The 22,901-nt window shown below is 52.3% G+C and overlaps 1 protein-coding gene across 3 annotated transcripts; it reads left to right on the plus strand.

Moving 5' to 3' along the window:
- The first annotated feature begins 8,140 nt into the window (after nucleotides 1-8,140).
- On the plus strand, nucleotides 8,141-21,841 carry MFSD2A (major facilitator superfamily domain containing 2A). Of its 3 annotated transcripts, none has more exons than XM_042952169.1 (14): nucleotides 8,141-8,340; nucleotides 9,849-9,980; nucleotides 11,441-11,565; nucleotides 15,589-15,712; nucleotides 15,847-15,925; nucleotides 16,282-16,439; nucleotides 16,845-16,935; nucleotides 17,055-17,176; nucleotides 17,411-17,494; nucleotides 17,920-18,003; nucleotides 18,102-18,214; nucleotides 18,623-18,766; nucleotides 18,861-19,037; nucleotides 19,908-21,841. In XM_042952169.1, exons 1-14 carry the CDS (start codon nucleotides 8,248-8,250, stop codon nucleotides 19,969-19,971), a joined length of 1,590 nt encoding a protein of 529 aa, XP_042808103.1. In that variant the 5' UTR covers nucleotides 8,141-8,247; the 3' UTR covers nucleotides 19,972-21,841. The 3 variants fall into 3 exon arrangements, with proteins under 3 accessions (XP_042808103.1, XP_042808104.1, XP_042808105.1); XM_042952170.1 differs by having other exon boundaries at nucleotides 9,852-9,980; XM_042952171.1 differs by having other exon boundaries at nucleotides 8,141-8,334; nucleotides 9,852-9,980.
- Nucleotides 21,842-22,901: the final 1,060 nt, after the last annotated feature.

Below are 22,901 nucleotides of genomic sequence, written 5' to 3' on the forward strand. Positions count from 1 at the left end.
ACTACCCCTTGGAATCTCAATGGGATGGGAAGCAATCCCAATGCTGCTGACTTGCTGTGTGACTTTGAGAAAGTCCCTTCCCTTCTCTGGTCTTACTTTTCCCAAAAAGGCAATCAGAAAGTGTTTTATTTAGACTCATAGACCCAGAAACACAGAAGGGCCTATTACAGATAGCCCCTTCATTCATTTAATCTTTCATTCATCAAATATTTGTTGAACACATACTATAGGTAGACTTTAAACAGGACGATGAAATGGCCAGATTTTTTTTTTTTTTAATTCATCTGTTGTTGAAGATTGGATTAGAGGAAGCCCATTAGGGCATTGTTCCAATAGTTCAGGAGAGATAGAACGAGAGTCTAAGGATTGCAAGTGTCATGTCATATTTATAAAGTACAGATGTGGTCACGGCGCTTAGGTTGCGCAGTCCGTTAAGTGTCCGACTTCGGCTCAGGTCAGGATCTCATGGTCTGTGCGTTCGAGCCCCACACTGGGCTCTCTGCTGTCAGCACAGAGCCCACTTTGGATCCTCTGTCCCCCCTCTCTCTCTGCCTCTCTCTCACTCATTCTTTCTCTCTAAAAATACACTAAAAAAAAAAAAAAAAAAAAAAGAGTGGGAGGTAATGATTTAAAAGAACACTAATAAAAAAAATAAAGTACAGATATGGTCATTTTACTCTTCTGCTTAGAATCCTTATAATGGCTCCCCACTATCTTCAGGGTGAGGATGCAAGGCCTCTTCCCATCTTCTCAGCCTCAGGGCTTATCAATTTCCCATCTAGCAAATGCCCAGTCCCCACCAAGATACTCATTGTTTCTATACCCACCATGCTCCATTACCGTTCCATCTGTGGTGTTCCTTTTGCTTCATGCCCTTCCCTATCTCAGGAACTCTTACTCAGGGTTTGGCTCCATCATCACCTCCTCTGTGAAGCCTTCCCAGACTTCTATCTCTCAAACAGAATCTAGTGTTCTCAAGTCTGTGCACTCAGACAGATCTCCATTAGGACTTCGCTACACTTTGTAGCTTAGTCTGCTTATGTTTGTCTCCGTGATTAGATGTGACTCCCTCAGAGGTGCCTGGGTGGCTCAGTCAATTAAGCATCCGACTCTTGATATTGGCACAGGTCATGATCTCAAGCCCTGCATCGGGCTCCAGGCTGACATTGCAGAGCCTGCTTGAGATTCTCTCTTTCCTCTCTCTCTGCCCCTCCCTCTCCTCCTCTCTCTCTCTTTTTTCTCTCATGTGAGTGTGCACACACACATTCACACTCTCAAAATAATTAAATAAAACTTTTTAAAAAATGTGACTCCCTCAAAGGACAGGATCATCCATACCTTCTTCACCTTTGTGTTGCTGGGTGGGTCCAGAGTAGCTCAGTAAACCATGGACAAGGCCACCTTTCTACCTCTTCCAAGTAGATTTTATTAAAAGAACAGGGGCGCCTGGGTGGCGCAGTCGGTTAAGCGTCCGACTTCAGCCAGGTCACGATCTCGCGGTCCGTGAGTTCGAGCCCCGCGTCAGGCTCTGGGCTGATGGCTCGGAGCCTGGAGCCTGTTTCCGATTCTGTGTCTCCCTCTCTCTCTGCCCCTCCCCCGTTCATGCTCTGTCTCTCTCTGTCCCAAAAATAAATAAAAAACGTTGAAAAAAAAAAATTTTAAAAGAACAAAAAAAAAATTTTTTTTAAGTAAACTCAATGACACATATGGGGCTTGAACTCACAACCCTGAGATCAAGATTTGCATGCTTTACCAACTGAGCTAGCCAGGTATCCCTAAATTTTTAAAAAAATTTAAGGCCCCCATGTTTTAAGTTTATTCTATTCATTTTATTATTTTTTTTTTAATTTTAAAGATTTTATTTTTAAGCAACCTCTATGCCCAACGTGGGGCTCAAACTCATAACTCCGAGACCAAGAGTTGCACACTCCAACTGAGCCAGCCAGGTGCCCCTTTAAGGTTTTTTTAAAAAAATTTATTTTAGGGGCGCCTGGGTGGCTCAGTCGGTTAAGCGTCCGACTTCAGCTCAGGTCATGATCTCACAGTCCGTGGGTTCGAGCCCCGCATCGGGCTCTGTGCTGACAGCTCAGAGCCTGGAGCCTGTTTCGGATTCTGTGTCTCCCTCTTTCTCTGACCCTCCCCTGTTCATGCTCTCTCTCTCTCTCTCTCTCTCTCTGTCTCAAAAATAAATAAATGTTAAAAAAATAAATAAATAAAAATAAAAAATTTATTTTAAATAAAATATTTTTAATTCCAGTATAATTAATGTCTAAAAATTTTTTTTTTACCTCTTATTTTGTTTTTAAACCCAGAACAGAAATGTTTTTCCAATGCCTTTTTTTTTTTTTTAACTTTACTTATTTTGAGAGAGAGAGAATCCCAGGTAGACTAGACACTGTTGGCACAGAGCCTGACTGGGAGATCGTGCCCTAAGCCAGATCGAGAGTCAGACCCTTAACCAGCTGAGCCACCCAGGTGCCCCCCCTCCCCACTGCCTCTTCATCAAAGACATCCGGCCAGTCAGAAGAAATGGACAAAGGGCATAAATTAACATATGTTAACAGCCAACTGTAAGTTTTGTTTTGCACATATATATTGTCTCACCCGATCCTCAGGATAACACTATGAGCTGTTATTACTGAGCAAATAAATGAAGTTCGGAGAAGTAAATGACCTGCCTAAAGTCACAGACCTAGCTAGAAACAGAACTATATTCAAAACCTGACAAGATTGACTCCAGGCCACACTCTTTAAGGGCCCCAACCATGCTGTTCTCTTATTCCTTTATCAGCATGAGACCACAGGGTTACCACAAGTCTGAAGGCCACCAAAGGCCAGTCTCCACGTGCAGTGGTGAAAGTGGAAGCAGCCGTTACTTGGTGCTAGGCTGTCCGACCTGCTTTTTTGAGCAGATGGGTAAAAGGAGGCCCAGAAGTGGGGTGGAACTTTGGGCTTCCCAAGGCAGGCTCCGCTTCTGCCACGCTGGCCTTAGTCCAGCAAGTCACTTATGCTGAAGATCTTACTCTGAGAGGGTCAAGGCCAGCAAGCCAAGGCAGGGCCTCAGGCAGGAACGTGGTGTGAGCATAAGGAGAGCGAGGGCAGAGTCCTGGCTGGCCTGGAAGGGAGGAGTATTGCTCAGGTTTCAGCCTCCACCCCAGCCCTTCTTCTTCTTTTTTTAAAAGTTTACTATTTATTTTGAGAGAAAGAGAGAGAGAGAAAGAGAGATGCAGGAGGGGCAGAGGGAGAGGGAGAGAGAATCCCAAGCAGGCTCCGCACCATCAGCAGAGAGCCCGATTTGGGGCTGGAACTCACGACCTGTGAGATCATGATCTGAGCTGAAACCAAGAGTCAGATGCTTAACCGACTGAGCCACCGAGGTGCCCCATTGAGCCACCCAGGCCCCCCTCCCCCTTCTTCTGAGGCCAGGCTCTAAGCTCCTGCCCAGAAAGCGCCTCACCTGATCTCCTGGATCCTGAGGCTACCTGGCAGGTTGGCCCAATCCCTGGGGCTGTCTCAGATGGTGTGGTTCTCTGAGCCAAGGCTGGTCTACTCAGCTTCTTCTACTCCATCATTCTGACAACTCCTCTGCAGAGTCTTCCTGGGGGGTAGGGAAGTCTCTCTTTTCTGGGAAGAAACTTGAACTTGGGGGAACCCAGGATGAGAAGATACAGGGATACTGGCTGGTTGGCTGGGGGAGGCACCAGGTATCCCAGGGAATCTCTGGGCACTCTCCATGCCCCTCAGTCCCCTGACACCTGAGGCTCAGAAGTCAGACCTATCACCTAGCCTAGTCCCGAAGCCCATAATAGGGGGCCTCCCTCCGAAGTGGTCTATAGCCTCTCATGGTCAGATGGATCAGCCTCGGAGACTCTCCTACCCTACAACTGCCCAGCCAACATACAGGCAGGAACTAGCAGCCTCCTGGCGACTTCAAGGGCCCTCAGATACTTCCTCCCCAAAGAGCCTCTCTTTGGGACCCTCAAGAGTCCCTTCTTCCTACTTTCTGCCCTGCCTCCTTCCTACAGGACAAATAATAGGGGATCCAGGGAGAGTAGACTGGGGCATCCCTATCGTAGCAGCCATTCTAGGAAACCCTTGCTCCGGGGCCTGCCCAGGCCTTAACTCTGGCCATCCCCTGGCCTCAGAGCACCACCACCCAGAATGTAAACTTACTAGTGACTCTTGAGCTAAGTATACTTTAAGGAATGGGCTGGTTCCTTTTTTTCAGAAGTCAGGGTGGTGAGTCTGCCAGTTAGGCACTGAAGAAATCTTCCACTGGATAACGAACTATAAGCTATCACACTTGGCAACTCTTTCACTTAGCTGAAACCTCAACATCTCCACCTGATAATCGTGCCCCGACCCAACGGCATCCAATTGTGCTTGAAATACCACATTGTGGAACCAGACATAAATCTAGCCTCTAGCTATTTACATCAAATTTCCTCCCCTCTGACTTAAGCGGCCTTACTTGGAGAGGTTTTGCCCAGGGTGCTAATAAAGATAATAATAATAATAATAATAATCCTTTTATTTTTTAATGTTTATTCTGAGAGAGAGAGAGCAGGGGAGGGATGGGGAGAGACTGAAACAGAGAGAGAGAGAGAGAGAGAGAGAGAGAGAGAGAGAGAGAAAGAGAATCCCAAGCAGATCCATGCTGCCAACACAGAGCCCAACAAGGGGCTTGATCTCATGAACGGTGAGATCAAGAGTCAGATGCTTAACCAACTGAGCCACCCAGGTGCTCCTAATAATCCTTTTAAAGTGCTCACTCTGTGCCAAGCACTGTTTTAATCACCCCACTTAATCCTCATGCCAACCCCAAAGACAGGTACAATTATTATCCCCATTCGACAAGTGGGGAAAGTGAGGCTCAAAGAGATTTGGCAATTTGCCCAAGAGTAAACTGTAATGGTAGAGATAGGCTATGCAGCCAGGTAACCTGTCTCTGAGATCTTTGCACTTAACTCTGCTGCTCTGCCTCCCAAGAAGCTCTGGGGACCTGTTGGCCTCCCCCAAGGGCTCTCAGGGGACTATGCTAGGGCATATGAAGAAGCCCACCAGGCTAGGCATGGTGCTTCATGAGGGCATAGACAGGTGGAGAGCAACAAGGGGGCAGGGAGAGGGCTCTGAAGCTCATTTGCCCTAGGCTGTGAGGTCGGGTTAGACCCAGAAAAGGTTAAGGATGCCTAGGAGGGTGGTCCGAGCACAGAGTGGGGAGCTGTCTGTCTGTTCTTCAAGGAGAAACCCTTGTCCTCACTGCCGCCCTAGATGAAAAGAATGTTACTATGAAAAATGGGCCCAGGCCCCTGCTCCAGGCTCCAGAAGCTAATGGAGCCCTCTGCCTACTGTGGACTGGAGGCTCAGGACAGCCCCTTGGACTCCAGGCCCGGTGGTGTGGGGGTAAAGGGGGAGTAGGAAGGACAGTTGGCAAGAAGGCCAGCGGAGACACGTGGTCAGGACTGGAAGGCATCTCTAAGTGACAAGTCTACAACCACACCATCACCAGAAAAAGGGGCCTGACTCTGGGTTTATAAAACTAGTCCCTGTTTCTCCTCTATTAGCCTCAGGTTCATCATCTATTAAATGGAGTAATAAAAACTACCCTCTCCAGGGGTGTTGTGAGGAGTAAATGAGACGATATACACAAAGCACTTAGCACAGTGCTTGCCTGGCATACAGAGAGTGCTCAATAACTGGGAGCTTCTGTATTAGCAGTGCTCTGTTTCCATTGCTGGTCAATGAGTGTCCCTGGAGGTATGTTACGGGGGCTCTGTCCTCAGCAACACTATGGATGATAGAGTGAAGCTGCAAGGAGCAGCCTGGATCTAAACTTAGGGAGAGAAAACAGTGGGCAACAGAACCGGCATTCAAAACAATTTCTACAGGCTGGAATAAGCAAGATGACATTGTCCTTCTGTGAGCTCGAAGACATTCACACAAAGCAGAGGGTGGGGGAGAGACCTGACTTGACCCCAGCTCTGCTGAAAAGGATCTGAATGATTTAGTTGATCACAACCTGATGGGAACTAATCATGGGAGAGAAAGGCTCTGGAGCCCAGCAGTCTTAGGCTGCATTAACAGTGTGTCGCGTCCAGACTGGGGGAAATAATAGGTCTATTGTGCTGGCATGGTCAGGCCATATCTGGAATCTTGCACTGCTACACTGACAGGCTGGAATCAGGCCAGGAGGGGGACCAGTCCGGCTTCAGCTCCCAGGTACTTGTGCTAAGCACTTCCTGGGCATTTTCTTGTTTCATACCCAAAGCTACCCTACCAGGGAGTCATTATTACTATCTCCACTTTACATACACGGAGGGTAACTGAGTTGCTCAGGACCAGCCATGCAGCTAGTAAACGGAGGAGCCTGAGGCTTTCCCAGATGGGCTCTTCCTGTGCTTGTACCGGAGGAAGACTGAGCATGCATCACTGAACACATATTTATTAGTTTCCTTCCATGAGTCAGATCCCAGCTAGTTTGTGGGGACACAGCAGTGGAAAAAGATGTGGTTCCTGTCTTCCTGGAGTTCATGGTCTGGGGGTGGGGGGTCTAAATCACTTGTGATATGGCGTGATGCTACAGGAGTGAAGATTTTAGGGCTGGGAGGGATCAGAGTCCACCACAGCCAACTCAAGCCTGGGGAAGGGAAGAGACAGAAAGAACAGTGTCACACAGCTCCTGGTGGAGCCATGGGAGGTCAGCCCGTGCCCTTTTCACAGCATCCAACTGTCTCACTTTGGCTCTGTCTGCTCAGCAGTGACCAAGAGCTGTGTGCCACGATGGGAGCTGCTGGGGCATATGAGGAAGCTTGGTGTGGCCATCCTGGGGTAGCCAGACCTCATCTCTCCTCCCTGCAATCAATCAGAGAGCCTAAGAAAGAAAACAGGAGTGGAAGCTCAGCAATCACAGGAACGGGAGAAAGTGGCCTTTGAGATCCCAGCATCCCCTTCACTAATTAGAGCAACCGACCCCCACGCCCCCTCCCCAGCCTCTTGAGTGTCTGGGAAGCCTGGGGGTGATGACCCAGAGGTGGTAGAAAAAGCATGTTTTCTGGATCTGTGTTTGGCGTCTGTTCCAGACTAATGTCCTTCTAGATATCTTCTTTCAAGGACCAGATTACTCAGTCCTCTCTTTTTCAAATCCTTCCTTGATTGTTTCAACCCAGAGTGCCACTGCAGTTTTGTCACATCTCCTAGGGTTTTTTGTTGGAGAAACACATATATCCCATTTAGCGTCCTGGTAATTTTTGCTGAGAGAGACAGAGCAAGGCCGTTAAGAGAGAAGGCTCTGGAAAGGGACAAACCTGCCAGGGCTGGCTTTGCCACAAAACAGCTGTTTCACTTCTCTGAGTTTCCATTTCCTCAGCTATAAAATGGGGATGATAATACCGTGCTCATGTCGTTGCTGTGAGGACTGGATGACATCATTTTAAGCACGGAGGAAACTCTCCATAAAAGGCCACTGTTACTATCATGGGGTACTGGGGGGCTGGTCCTGTCTCCTCTGCACACCTTGGGAGCTCCCTGCCAGCAGGGGCAGTGACTGCGATACGTCATCGTTGTCCCCCATTGCCCTGGGCCCCAGAGAAGCCAGTGTTGGGAAGAGGGAATGGTCAGTCTTGGAAGATGCAAGAGGGACATCCATACTGGAAGTGCCAGCCCTACATCCTCCATCCAGGTTTGGAGGAGAGGGAGGCACGACCTGACTCCTGATTTTAGGGGGGGGGGGCAGTGGGCTTCCCAGCCCCTACCTTTCCTAGCCGTGGGGGTCAGAAGTCACCGGCCGTGGGCCCGACTCAGGGAGAACTCACTCTGGGGCACCTCGGGCAGGTCCCTTCCAGCCTTAGGCCTCAGTTTCCTCGTGCGTGTCAGGTGGGTCTCCCGGTCTTCTCCGGGGTTTGCGAGGAGCACGCGCAGCCGGATGCCGGCTTTTGAGAACGTGGCTCAGTGGCAGAGAGGCTGGGAGGCTTAGGCAGGCGGGAGAGCCGCCAGGCGGGCGAGGGGATTGGCTGCAGGCAGGGCAGCCGGCTCTGCGATTGGATCAGAGTGGGCAGGGCCGGGCCTTTAAGAGGCGCGAGGGGGCGTGCAGGGGAGTGTGCGCCTCGCCCGCCCGCCGGGTTTACTAGCGAGAGGCGGCCGTGGCGGCGGCGGCGGCGGCGGCCACGACGGGAGTCCCGGCAGAGCGGAGTCCCGCGGAGCAGAGGCGCATCCCGGCTTTCCGGTCCCAGGCGGCGTGGCCCGCGGGTCATGGCCAAGGGAGAGGGCTCCGAGAGCGGCTCCGCGGCGGGGCTGCTGCCCACCGGCATCCTCCAAGCCGCTGAACGGCCGGCCCAGGTGAAGGTGAGGACCCCCCCCCCCCCTTTCACCGCCCCCCACCCCTGCCCGGGCGGAGGGCTAGGGGTGAGAGCAAGCTGAGATGGGGACGTCGAGGAAGAGGTTTGGTTTCGGACGCCTCGGGCTAGCCGGGGACAGCCTAGCCCAGTGGCAGGGGAGGGCCCGGGGGTACCGGCCTTGGGGACAGGGGGTGATGGAGAGGATTTGTAGGCGCCCCCTTTTGCTCATCCCCACCCCGCCTCTCCGCCGATCGGCCGCGCCGGCAGCTTCACGTGGTGCCTGGCTGTGTTCAGCCGGTTTCCTTTCTTCTGTGACGAGCGGTTTAGGATTGCCGCCCTGGAAGCCAGAGACCCCAGAAATCCGGGAAAGTCCCCTTAATTCCCCATCTCTCAGCCCCTACTCCCCACCCCCGCATGCCCGCACTGGCACCTCAACTCTGCGGTGACGGCCGCTCAAGTTCATTCATAAGAACAAGGGCTCTCTGCTCTTAAAAGAGCAGCACTTCCGAGAGAGAGAGGCCCTTGTGTGAGTGTGGGTGTTGATGAGCGCGCCTTGCTTTGCGTGTCCTGACCTTCGACCCCATCCCCAGCTCTCTGGACCTAGTGAAGGATCCATTTGAATCATGCGACTCCAGGGGGAGATCCCAGGCAATAGGTATCTGCCTGGGAGGTGACTGCCCTTTCCTTTTAGTTTTATTAAGTGATCCTTGGAAGGAGCGGAGTGTGTGTGTGGGGTGGGGGTGGGGGGGGAGCAATTATGCTCTACTAATATGAGTAATCTTCACTTTCCTGGGCAAACTCAATCTCTCTAGTGCCCCACCCAGATAGGGCCCAGCCCTGTACCTAGAGGCCTTTCCTCCCCTCTCCAAGGTTCCTTAGGAACTGGGGATGGGGAATAGCAAGAGGGAGGGTAGGACAGCTCCCGGGTTTGCCTCAAGCTCTGGCTGACTACAGGGGCCAGGGTCGCTCTGGGACAGATGGAAGGAACAGCTGTGCCCCCAGCCAGCTGGGCTGGGCCCCTCACCCAGTAGGCAGGTGGGTCCTGGCCTCTGAACTAGGGCGGGAGCAGGGGCTGGGCTTAGGCGGCTCTTGGCAGCCGGAGGATTTTCAGGTTGTGACCGTTGGTGGTGCCTGGTGGGGACAGGTCCACAGGTCTGCTGCTGGAGCATGCTCCCCCTCCAACTGGAACAGAGCATGGTTGGAACCCTACGGGAAGTTGTTGTTGTTGTTTTTTGTTTTGTTTTTAGGGACGGTGGGCTGCTAAATTAACTCAGAATCTGGGGGTAGGGTGGCTTAGGGGCCACTTCCTTGGTATGGAATCCCCCTTTCCAGCTTCCTAAGATAGAGAATACCTTTCTTTTCTTGTAGGAAGTGAGATCACCCTGGGTGGGAACAGGGCAAGGTAGACTTGTTCCTCCTGGCAGAGTGGATCAGAAGAATGGTCCTGCCTCTGGAACCTTCTAGGATGGAGGCCAGGATCCTGGGTCTCTTTTCATCCTTTCCTCTTCTTCCCAGAAGGAACCAAAGAAGAAACAACAGTTGTCCATTTGCAACAAGCTTTGCTATGCAGTTGGGGGGGCCCCCTACCAGGTGACAGGCTGTGCCCTGGGGTTCTTCCTGCAGATCTACCTGTTGGATGTGGCTCAGGTAAGTGGGGCTGAGCCCACCAGGGCTCCTCCAGCATCCTGAGGTGGGAGGGTAGATACGTTCAGTTTTCCCCATCTGTGAAATGGGACTGGGAATCCCTACTTTGCTGCCTCTCAGAGTCGGCCGTAGATAAGAAATAAGAAGGCTTGCTTTGGAAAGTATCCAGCAGGGGAGTCTGTCTGCCCCAGGAGTCTTAGTTGGCAAGGTCAGGCAACTTCTCCTTGCCTGGCAAGAGCAACAGAGCCTGGAGGGGCAGACGGTGGTGTGAGAAAGAATGGAGCCTGCTGGTGACCCTGTTCTTAGAAGAGACTGGCACACCATGTCCCCAGCTGGACAACAGTCAGCTGGCCCAGCTCAGGGGCTGGTAGATGTTGCCAGGCTTGTAGATAAGCTGTTTCCCACCTTCACCTGAGAGGCCGAGGCATGTCAGTGGGCAGAGAGGCCCCCAAGTGCTGAGCTAGGTTAAGGCGCCCAGTGCACAGGGTCTTTGACTGAGAGAGGTACTTAGGGTGAAGCAGGGTTCTTCTCTGTTCTGAGAAGCTTTGGCCAGCAGCCTGGCATGCTGAGAATTCACCTTGTCTGGATGGGAGAGTGGGAGGCTCAACAGCCACTGCAGGCAAAGCATCTTCATTGTATCCATTTCTAGGTGGGGAACACTGAGCCCCAGAAAGGACAAATAACTTCTTTCAAGCAGCTAGTTTTCCCATGGGCTGGGTCCTGAGTGGGGTACAAATATGAGGAACCTGCAATCAAAGTATAGAATTGTCTTCATGAGTGTGAGGTTAGGGAGAGTCAGTTTGGGGAAACTACAGTGTGAGAGAGGCCACCAGTTTCCCTATTTCCTGGAGCCAAAGCAATATAGTAGAGCCTTGATGGATGTAAGGAAGAGTCCAGAGAAACTATTTAGGCCTAAAAGGTTTGCAGGGAGGGGGATGTCTTCAGTGGATAGTCACAGGTCACTTTTTAAAAGCATCTAAAGATTCCTTTCCACATCCAAGATAGAGCTTGACCTGTAAGACAGGGATCTTAACTCCAGTCCTGTAAGATAGGGATCATAACTCCCATTATACAGATGGGGAAGTTGAGGCCCACTGTAGTCAAATGAGCAAATGCTCATTTTGATACCAGGTGCTTGGCGCTCAGGGCTGTGAGAGGGAAGCAAGGAAGTGATTCTGGATTCATTCTAGTTGATGGGGAGTGTTTTCAAGGGCAGTGGAAGGGAGTACATAAGGGAGCAGATCTGGGAAAACTTCGAAGGCACTCTGCACTGGCTGCTATCAGGGAGCTGTTATCATTATGAACAAGGCAAGAGAAGATGATGAAGGCCTGAGTGAGAGCAGCCCAGAGTCCCAAGGGCCTGGCTGAGATGGGGAGGGAGCCCCTGCTTTTGCCTACCATCGAGGGTTGAGATGAGTAGAAGGATGAAGGGGTCACCTTCTTCTACCTGTTCCCCATTCCAGGTGGACCCTTTCTCTGCCTCCATCATCCTCTTTGTGGGCCGAGCTTGGGATGCCTTCACAGACCCCCTCGTGGGCTTCTGCATTAGCAAATCTTCCTGGACCCGCCTGGGCCGCCTCATGCCCTGGTGAGTAAAAGAGGCTCCTCTGAGGTGGCAGAAGGCAGGGCTTCAGGCATGCCCACTAACTCTTGATCCTTCCATCTGACTTGTCACAGGCTGGGGGGTGAGAAGAAATGACGCAGAAAGCCGAGTGTTGAAACCCAGCTGAGGCCTCAGCTGCCCCAGGCATGGGCACTGGGATGGATGCTCTGCCAATTCATTTCCCAGGCTGGCTAAATTGCCAGACTGAGCAGCTTCCCCTACACCAGGCCCCATTGCTCCCCAAGGTCCATTCCCTCCTGCGAAGCTGGAATTCTAACTCCTCCCCCTCAGTCGTTATAGCGGCAGAGATAGTGCTGCATAGTGGTTGAGAGGTTACACTCGGAATCCAGCCTGCCTGTGTTTCACCACTCACAGCTATGCAACCTTGGGCAAATCACTTAACATCTCTGAGCCTCAAGTTTTTCATCTGCAAAATGGAGATAATAATTATGCCTATCTCGTGCGTTTATGGTGAGGATTAAATTTTTTTTTATATGTAAAGTACTTAGAACGGTGCTTGGCACATATTAAGTAATGTATAATTTGGCACCCCTTCAGAGTAGCTCCTGGTGGTCAAGGGTGGAGGGTAATACCAAGAATGGGATTTGCAGAACCATAACCTCTGGCCCCTTGGATGATGTAAACTACCTTTTCCCTTGATACAAAGCCTACACTACTCAGCCTCAGGCTATAGGGCAAAGTGGGGGGAGGTAGTACCACAGATCACACAGCCAAGGGAGACACACGGGACCAGCTGACAGTCTGGAGCTCTGGTTCTCTCCAGGACATCCTGCTTGGTGGGGGGAGGGGGGTGGACATACCCCTTTCATCTCCAGCCCATCCAGGCTCAAATGGGCGCCTTCCTGCCCCAGGGGTGCCCATACCTGGTCTCCGGCCTTCAAAGCTCTTCCCACAGCTCCCACTCCACCCCCACAACTTCCTTTCCCACGAGGCCCCCCTCCCACCACAATCGCACCAGCCCCTGGCTAAGGCCCAGATTGGGGCCTTTGATCCAGGCTGCAGGGCTGCGGGGGTGGGGGGGTGGGGGGGGGCGGATTTGTGGGGAGGGGGAGGGGGAGGGAGATGGTGATGGGATGGGGGTGGCTGCAAGGCAGGACCATCCGCCTCACCTGGACAGGCCGCCCAGGTAGGAGCCAGCCGCCCAGGTAGGAGCCAGCCAGCTGGGCCCCAGACCCGAGTCCCTGGCAGCCTGTGGGAGGTGGGGCTCTGCTGCCACATCTCCTCATGAGGCACAGCCAATGGGAGAGAGCTACCCTGGACAGCCCCTTGCGGTGGCCGGAGGCAGCAGCTGGGTTACTTCCAGTCACATTCGGTTTCTCAGCTTCTCAGCGAAAGGAGAGGAAGGAGTGTTTGACGAAGGCTGACGGAAGGAGCCCTTGTTCTCCGAGGAGACGCGTGGATTCGGGAAGGAGGGGGGAGGGCAGAGAGGGAGAAAAGAGGAGGCCCTCCCTGTGGGAAGCAGGATCTGAGGGCCTGGAGCTAGGCAGGTGTGGCAGCCAGCCTGGTGAAGTTGCTGAGGGCCCTTCAGGCAGGTTTCTGACTTAGCACGGTGTCTGCGTACATGTCCTCACCTGTTCGGGTGGTAATTCTGGGTGATACTTCTTGAATGGTACCCCCACCCCTGTGTCTGAGCGCACGTTGGATCGGTGGGGGGCTGAGGGGCTTGTGTGTAGGCTACGGGACCTCCTCCTGGTCCATACCACAGCCGGGACCCAGCCCCTTTTTGTGGTGTGGGTAGAGGCCGCGCCTTTCAGGGTTCATCAGCCCTGTGGCCCACTATCTTCTCAGGCCTCAGAGCAGCCCCTGCCCTTAGCCGGCACTTAGATCCACCCCTCCGACCAGGAAGACTTTGACAGACGCTCTCCCTGGAGTTCCCAAGGCCACGTGGTGAGAGGCAGAGTATCCACAAGGTCACAAGGGCAGGCTGGGATGCAGCAGGGCTGGGCCTGAGGTCTGATTCCCTGGCCGTGGACCTGTACCCTCCCGCTGGGCTTTCTGGTGCGGTAGTCACAGCGAGGACTTACTATGTCCCAAGCACTGTTCTACATTTTAGTACCAACTTATTAAAGTCTCAAAACTACTTCAGCTCTGTGAGATAGAACCAGAGTTCTTACGGTGGCCTGTAAGGACATGACCTGGTACTCCATGTCCTCCAACCCCATCTCCTAATCCCACCTCCTGTGCTCACTCCACTCCAGCCCCAGTAGCCTTCTTGCTTCTCCTCAAACTTGCTTGAGCACCTCTGCACTGACTGTTCCTGCCCGACACACATTTGCCTCAGACAACTGCTCAAGGCCAACTCCCTCCTCTCAGCCGAGTCTTGGCACAGATATCAGCACCTCCGTGAGGGCTACCCTGTCTGCTCTTGTCACCTCTACCCCCATACTCCTAATCCCCTTTAGACTGCTTTCTTTTCTCCATGGCACTTAATCACCTTCTAATACATAACCTTTTGAAAAGTGTGGTAAAATATACACATAACATAAACTTTTGCCATTTTAACCATTTAAAAAAAATTTTTTTTTTGCATTTTATTTATTTTTGATAGCGAGAGAGAGAGAGAGACAGAGCACAAGTGGGGGAGGGGCAGAGAGAGGGGGAGACACAGAATCCGAAGCAGGCTCCAGGCTCTGAGCTGTCAGCACGGAGCCCGACGTGGGGCTTGAACTCACAAACCGCGAGATCATGACCTGAGCCGAGGTCGGACGCTCAACCAACCGAGCCACCCAGGCATCACCCCCCACCCCCCGCCATTGTAACCATTTTTAAATGTACACTTCAGTATCATCAAGTACATTCTCATTGCTGTGCAGCCATCACCACCATCCATCTCCAGAACTTTTGCATCTTCCCAAACTGAAACTCTGTCCCCATGAAAAAAATAATTCCCATACCTCCCTCCCCACAGCGCCTGGCAACCACCACTCTACTCCCTGTCCCTGAACACCTACTCTAGGTGTCTTGAGAACAGGATCATGCAATATTTGTCCTTTTGTGTCCGCCCCATTTCCTTTACCACAATGTCCTCAGGGTCCATCCGGGTTGTAGCCTGTGTCAGACTTTCATTTCTTTTTAAGGCTGAATAATATATATAACTTTTAAATGATGCTTATTCTTCATTTGCCAACTAGAATATAAGATCCACCAGGGCCATAGCTTTCGTCTGTTTCGTTCACTGGTAACATCCTAAGTAATAAGAATAGTGCTTAGCACGTTGCTGGCACTTGAATATCTTTTGAGTAAATGTGGAATGTAAGGTAGGTGCTGTTACTAGTGTCATTTTACAGATGAGAAAATGAGCCTCAGAGAAGTTAAATAACTTGTAAGGTAGTTATAGTCACTGGTAGAGCCAGAATTGGGTTCCTGAAGTATGGCTCCAGAGGGGTTTCTTTTAGCCGCTGCTCTTTGCTGCCCGTGTGTACTAATGACATGCAGTCGGTCCCTCCTGAGGTCTAACCGCTTTTGCGATGGTGTAGAATGCAGAAGTGGGAAGGCACACATTTACATCCCGTTATAGTTATCTCACTAAGCCCAGTCCTTCCGCCTGGAGTCAGCCTCCCCTACCGCTGTGTGTGTGCCCACAGTGTGTGTGTGTATGTGTGCTGACTGTATGTGTGTGCGCGTAAGAACACTGGTATTGGGTTTGCTCCCTGCCACCCTACTACCTGAGGGTTAGCTGTCATTCTCAGTTCCCCCAGCCCATAGGAAGCCCCTGCCTCGGGAGCCCTCTCCACTGGGGAGATGTAGGCAAGAGTCAGGGTCTGACCTCCTGCTCCGTGCTCAGGATTTCAGTCCAGGGGCACTGTTGAAGTCAGCCCTTCCGGGCTTGGCCATTAGCCTCTTCCCAGAGACCCTGGGGTGGGTAGATTCAGGGGGAGGAATTTCCTTCCCGGCAGGCACCCTGTGGGACTACAGAGCAGTCCAGGCTGGGGCCCAGATCCTGGAGTTTTGGCATCCAGCCCCTACTCAGACCTTCCCCTTCCTCAGGATCATCTTCTCCACACCCCTGGCCATCATTGCTTACTTCCTCATCTGGTTCGTGCCTGACTTCCCACAGGGCCAGGCCCTGTGGTACCTGCTTTTCTATTGCCTGTTTGAGACACTGGTCACGGTGAGTGTGGGCACCTCCCCTGGGTGTCTGGTGGGGAGGAACGAGGGCAGTCCCTGGGGCCTCCAGGGTTGGTGCCCAAAGCCACATCTGCCTGTCCATCATCTGACTGGTCAAGGGCCTCTCTTCCATGCCAGTGTTTCCACGTTCCCTACTCAGCTCTCACGATGTTCATCAGCACAGAGCAGAGTGAGCGGGATTCTGCCACTGCGTATCGTAAGTCTCTCTCCAGCCCACTGATCCATCCACCGGGGACCGTGGGTCTATTGTTCCTGACCCTCCCGCCACATTTCTTCCCTTGCTGGGAGTGGGTGTAAAACCATCTCAAAAATAACTTGATCCTTTTATTGCTTTGGTGAGAACAGAGAGGTGCAGGGACTAGCCAGCCAGAGGTCATACAAAGCAAGGCCATAAGGTTAGGCCAAGGCGTCATCTGCCTCACCACCCTATATCTACCCTCCTGGAGCTGCTACCATCACCTGGGGCTAGAACTGGGCATCTGTCCACCTGACCTTCCTCCCTGGGGGCCTACAAGCCACAAGGCCCCTCCAAAGGACCCTTTTACCATTCAGGAATGACCGTGGAGGTACTGGGCACCGTGCTGGGCACAGCGATCCAGGGGCAAATCGTGGGCCAAGCGGATACGCCTTGCCTCCAGGACCCCAATGGTTCTGCACTGGCTTCGGAAGGTACCAATCACACACAGAGCGCCACCTCACTCAAAGAAACGGTGAGGCCCTTGGCTGCACAGGGATCTGGGGAGATGAGGCACAATGGGGTGGTTTGCAGTCATCCTCAGCATAGTGAATATTGGGCATTTGCTCTACAAACTGTTAATATGCCCACTTTTCTGATAATTTCTGATAATTCTAAATAATTTGGCCAGGGTCGTAGAACTGGTGATTTACAGAAACTCGATCTGGGGGAGCTCTCACACTCCACAGCCTGGCTTCTTAACATTCTGTTCCTCTGGACTTTGCCTAGCCATGGGAAGCAGCAGCCAGCCCAGGATAGTTCTCCCACTTCACCAGTGGAGACAGGCCCCAGAGAAGGGACTGGCCCACGGCGTGGAGCTGCTGAGAGTTGGGATGAGATCAGACTGATGGTCTCTATGTTGCCTTTATCCCCTTTGCAGCAAAATGCATACCTGCTGGCGGCAGGAGTTATTGCCTCCATCTATGTCATCTGTGCTGTCATCCTCACCCTGGGCGTGCGGGAGCAGAGAGGTGAGGGATCCCTGGGGAGCGGTGCAGGCCCCGGCGCTGCAGGGCTTTGTCCCTCTGCCTGGGCCTCAGGCTTTGGGAGGTGTCTCTGCTCCTTCCTCACTGTCCCCTCTGGCCCCCAGAACCCTATGAGACTCAGCAGGCTGAGCCGATGTCCTTTTTTCGGGGCCTCCGACTGGTCATGAGCCATGGCCCATATGTCAAACTTATTGCTGGCTTCCTCTTCACCTCCCTGGCTTTCATGGTGAGTGGGGGCCTGACAGGCTCAGCCTGAGAGCAGGCAGTGGTGGGGAGTGGATGAGTGGGGGTTGAGGGGAGTGCAATAGGGGTGGGGTAAAACAAGGACTCCGTGACGAAGCCTGAGGGATAGATGGATTGGGGGTGGGGTGAGCAGAGGTCCCTGGAACATGGGGAAGCCTTGGCCTTGACCTCACGTCTTTCCTTACGTTTCCTTTCCTATACGCTGCCCATCCCCCAGCTGGTGGAGGGGAACTTCGCCTTGTTTTGCACCTACACCTTGGGCTTCCGAAACGAATTCCAGAATCTGCTCCTGGCCATCATGGTGTGTGTGGGGCCCTGAGGGTGGGTAGGCAGCCTGGACTTCTAGATGGTTCTTTGGATAGTCAGAGGATATTTCCCGGACCGGCTAAGGTTAGGAGGGCTGAGGGAGGAATCTCAGAATCGTCAGTTGGATCTGACCTACAATTGCTTAGATAGGACTGTGAAAGATGTGGGGCAAGATATTCCGGTAGAGAACATAGCAGAAACCAAGAACTTTGAGAAGCTATGCTCAGCTGAGCTCAGAGAAGGCAGGAGATAAGATTGGGACTAGCTCTCGGCTCCCCTGGGGAGCCATCAGTGGTGCCTGTCAGCTTTCTTACTGCCCAGATGGTGCCATCTGGCTGCTAGGAGTATCTTTGAGGTCCTGGGAAGGGCAATGGGGCTTCATGACTAACCCACTTCCCTCACCCCCCACTGCATCCCCAGCTCTCGGCCACATTCACCATTCCCATCTGGCAGTGGTTCCTAACCCGATTTGGCAAGAAGACAGCAGTATACACTGGGATTTCAGTGAGTGGGGCTGAAGGGGTAGGGCCCGGACTGGGTTGGGGATTGCTGGTGGGAGTCTCCAGGCTGACCCATCTTCCCGTACTCACCCCTTCTCCTAGTCAGCAGTGCCATTTCTCATCTTGGTGGCCTTCATGAAGAGTAATCTGATCATCACATACGTGGTAGCCGTGGCAGCCGGCATCAGTGTAGCAGCGGCCTTCTTACTACCCTGGTGAGTGTATATAGGCCCACCTGGCTATGTTTCCCAGCCCCCTAGCCCCTATTCTGAAACTCCTTGGGGACAATTCCGCAGGAACTTCTCCCGCAGACCATTCTGTGGGTCCAGGTTGGGGGTAGAACAAGTCTTCCCTGTACAGTTGCACTGGTTGTGAACTGTGCAAAAACACCTAATCAGGATGGGACATGGGGGGCTTAAATCTGGTTTGCACTCTACTTACCAAGCTGCACGCCTAGACCGGGGCAACATCCACGAAGTTGTGAACTTCACGGAGCTGTGTGCCCTGGGCCTACAAAGTCTCAGAGGGCCACCTCTTCTTACTGACACAGAGGCACCACATGGGCTAGCGGGGGCCCTGGAGTGCTGGCTGGGTGGGTCCTCATGGCTGCCACCACTCCGCAGGTCCATGCTGCCTGATGTCATTGACGACTTCCACTTGAAGCAGCCCCAGTCTCATGGAACCGAGCCCATCTTCTTCTCCTTCTACGTCTTCTTCACCAAGTTCGCCTCTGGAGTCTCATTGGGCATCTCCACCCTCAGTCTTGAGTGAGTGGGGTGGGGTCTTGGAGCAGTGCTGGGCAGGGCTGGGCCCCAGGTGCCCTGCCCTCACCACTCCCCTGACCACTGGGTCCCACCACAGCTTTGCCGGGTACCAGACCCGTGGCTGCTCGCAGCCGGCACGTGTCAAGTTCACACTGAAGATGCTGGTGACCATAGCCCCCATAGTCCTCATCCTGCTAGGCCTGCTGCTCTTCAAGCTGTACCCCATTGATGAGGAGAAGCGGCGGCAGAACAAGAAGGACTTGCAGGCTCTGAGGTGAGAGCAGGGGGGTGGAGGAGGGGGCATCATCCAGTCTAGCCCCTCAGCTCGTGCCTCCTGTGGCCAAATCCTGACTTAACCTCCTGCCCATCTTCCCTCGATGGTCCCTGCTCTATTTCCCCTTCTCACTGCTGACTGATAATAATGTCAGCTGACATCTCTCTGATACTTAGCTGCATGCCGGTCACTGTGCTGGCTGGTTTTACATTTATTCATTCAACAGATACTTATTGGAAACCTACTATGTGACCGGCATTGCTCTAGTGAATGAAACAAACAGAATCTCTGCCTTCGTGGAGTTTACATTTTAGGGAATGTGCATTCATGATCTCCTACAGTTCTTCAACAACCCCAGGTGTCAGGAGATTCCTACAATTCCCACTTGGTAGATGAAGAAACAGAGGCTTAGCCAGGAAGAGTAATTGGCCCAGCTGATAAGGAGTAGAACTGGGGTTTGCACCCTGACGTTCTCACTCCAGAGCCTGTATTCTTCACAGCTCTCTTGGTGTGCAGGGTCTCAGGTGTGGCCTGAGCCTGCCTTTCAGGAGACCAGAAGGCAGGGTCAAGTGAATCATGCCAGCCCAAGTCCAAAGTGTAGTTCCAGGGCTTGTAGTACCCTGTGGGCAATGAGAGTTGCAGACAGACCAACCGGCAGTTTCTGGATTGAGAGAGGGAGTGAGCAAACTGTCTACATCCTATAGTTTAGACTCACCTGTACAGTTGCACTGGTTGTGAACTGTGTAAAAACACACCTGACAGCTGGCTAAGACTAGGGCCAAGGTCCTATGCGGAACAAGGCACAAGGCAGTTAGGGACAGGGAAGGGGTAAGGATGCTTCCTCCAACCCATCTCCTTCGGCTCTTGCAGGGAAGAGGCCAGCAGCTCTGGCTGCTCTGACACAGACTCTACAGAGCTGGCCAGAATCCTCTAGGGTCTGCTGTGTTGCCCGAAGCCACCATCCACAGTGCCTGGGTCCCAGACCACAGGAGAAATCAGGACCTACTTGCCTGATCGCTGAATACCTGGTCTCCAGGTGCCAGGAAGGGAGCCAAAGACTCAAGAGTAAGTGGTCCAGGATACCTCCTGTGCCTGCCACGGGGAGGGCTGTTCATACAGCCACCTGCCTCACGTCTGCCTGCCCGTGGGGCCAAGCCCCGGGGCTGCTACTGTGAATATGCCAAGGACTGATCGGGCCTAGCCCGGAACACTAATGTGGAAACGTTTTATACAGAGACTAATTAATAACTTAATGACCATGTACATAGCAATGTGTGTGTATGTATATGTCTGTGAGCTATTAATGTTATTAATTTTGATAAAAGCTGGAAACCAGAGGTTCCTGTTTCTGTCTTTGCCCTCAGCCACTTTGCCCTGACCCCTTCTGTGCCAAGACGCAGATGGTGAGAGGGAACACTAAGCTGCAGGTGCCCCGGCAGGGAAGAATGTGTCTGGAGGTGTGATAACAGCATCGGCTAACATTTACTAAACACCTATCTGTACCAGGCACAGTGTGGAGGCTTTACATTCACTTTGTTGGTGTTCACACTCAATCCTTGAAGCTGTCTTGCTATGTCAGGACTATTCCACTTTAAAGAGAAGAAAACTGAGCTCCAGTATAGAGACGGACGTGGCTAAGGTCACATGGCCAAGAGTTACCGTACTGAAATATCATCCCAGGTCTGTGAGACTCCGGGACCTTAACCACCACTCTCCACTCCCCTGTGTCTGAGAGCGACCTGCTGGCTGTCAGACAGACAGGCTGCTCTGCCCAGGCCTGTGCCCTGTGCCTTCTGCTCTGTGCCTGCCTGAGCATGTGGAGCTGGCACATATCCTATGTGCTTGGGGCTGTGTGGGGTCCCGAGACCTGTGATTCTTTCCCCGTAGCTGTTAATGATGGTGTTGGAAAGTGAGACTGTACCTGGCTGGGTTTGTGTGTCAGTTGAGGAAGGGTTCTCCCCACAGGTGTGCTGGTGAAAAACCACCTCTGGTGGGGAGGAGGCTGCTGGGGAAGACCTGGTTTATAGTGCTTGTCTGTTTCCATGGTGTAAATGCTCTTGCTGTAGCCAATTTCAGGTTACCTACCAATGGATGTACTAACAGAAGTTCCCCAAAATTTAACAGCTCTCTAGGAGCTTGCCCCCTAGCACATCACTGGGTCTCATACACTTAGGCCAAGCTGGCAGGATCAGGGGTACTGGTCCAGCTTCTCTATTTTATAGATGGATAAATGCAGGCCAGAGAAGAGAAGTGTGTGCACTATTCAGGCTTGGTTTTTACTTTGGGTCTAGGGCTCCATTTTCGGAGGGAGCAGGGGAGGCTCCATTTTTGCTCTGAAGTTCTGCCAAGCCACTTTCATAAATTTATCAAGTGTTACTAACAGGCATAACCAGATGCATAATTTCCCTGTGAGGTGAGTCCATTATTATTCCCAGTTTACGGATAAGGAAGCTGAGGCACAGAAAAGTAACTTGTCCGAGGTCATCAGACAGAGGAGACGATGTTTGAATCCATTCTGTCTGGCTATAAGGCCAGTGCTCTCACCCACTACTTTAGGCCATTGTGTGAATCAAGAGTCTGGTCACCGCCAAGCCAGGTCCTGCTGCCTTTAGAGCTGCCATCTCAGGGTCAGGCTGCCCGGGCAGGCCAGGGGCCCTGGGCTCTGGGTTGGCCTTTGTAGTTGGAGTGCTCAGGGGCTCAGATAATGTTTGCAGAAACCCACTCCTACCTCCCCTCTCCCTGTACTCCCAACACCCACCAAATCCTGTCTTTAAAAAAATAAAAATTATTTTAAACTTCCTAAACCACTCAAGCTTGCTTCTTTCCCATCCCTACAATTACTTATCCGGTCTCTCACCAGGAGGATTATACCAGCAGCCTCACTGGTCTCTGTCTTTGATTTGATCTCCTCACATTCCTTCTGTAAACTATCCAAGATAACCAAAGTGGCCATCCTATTTAGAAACCCTTCTGTGAGTCCCCATTGCTTTCAAGAGGAAGTCAGAGACCTTTGCTGATTTCCCCAGCGCCCCCAGGCCACCTGCCCAGCCCTGGAACATATTCTGGCCCCTGGTCCATCTGATAGACACTGGTCCAATGCACCTTGGCTCCAGAATGCCTCTCTAAAGCAATTCCTGCACCTCTGTTCCTTGGGGCAGCTCTTGAGAATCCACACCCCTTCCACTTTAGTCTCCCATATTGAGCTCAGGGCTGGGCACGGTGGGGTGGGGTGGGGTGGGGCTTATGCAGCTGAGTTTTTAAACGCAAGCTCCAGCAAGAAGGCTTTGTGAGCCACACCCAACTGGCGCTGACCCACCATGATGCATTTCTCTGGCTTCCATTTCCCCCAGTTGTACAATGGGGATTGGGAATTGAAAACCCCCTCTTCAGTTTCATGCTCACAGAAAATTGTTCTCCTCAAAGACCCCCTGCTTATTTCTTAGAAGATGATATGGGGGGCTGGGGGTGAGTAGGAAAGCAACCCAGGGATCCCAGAAACTCCTTGGGTCTTTGGCAACACCACGTGCCTTCTGGACAGCTCATATCTACTCATCCTTCGAGAAGCGCATTCTTGAGTTCCTCTCTGCTTGGATCCAGCATTACTACAGAAAACCCTGCCTGTCTCTTGACTCTGCCCTACTGCCCTCAGCCATGCCAATCATACATCCCACCCCCTACTCCCGCTAAGAAACAGGTGTGGCTTTGGCTCCACCTGCTGGAAGAAAGTGGCAAGCAACACCTTTCAACACTGCAAAGAAGGAATTCCAAGATCTGTCATTGACTCTGACCTTGGCTATCCATTTTATGGAACAAATATTTCTATTGGGCCTACTGTGTGTCATGCACTGGCTCTGAGGATAGAGT

Source organism: Panthera leo, chromosome C1, assembly GCF_018350215.1.
Source record: "Panthera leo isolate Ple1 chromosome C1, P.leo_Ple1_pat1.1, whole genome shotgun sequence".
Classification (NCBI taxonomy): Eukaryota; Metazoa; Chordata; class Mammalia; order Carnivora; family Felidae; genus Panthera; species Panthera leo.

Excerpts from the sequence above, each read along its gene's own strand:
- MFSD2A (XM_042952169.1), top strand. The coding sequence starts at position 8,248 with ATGGCCAAGGGAGAGGGCTCCGAGAGCGGCTCCGCGGCGGGGCTGCTG. Across the intron at positions 9,981-11,440 it reads ACCTGTTGGATGTGGCTCAG|GTGGACCCTTTCTCTGCCTC; the intron begins GTAAGTGGGGCT and ends TCCCCATTCCAG. Across the intron at positions 16,440-16,844 it reads CCACCTCACTCAAAGAAACG|CAAAATGCATACCTGCTGGC; the intron begins GTGAGGCCCTTG and ends TCCCCTTTGCAG.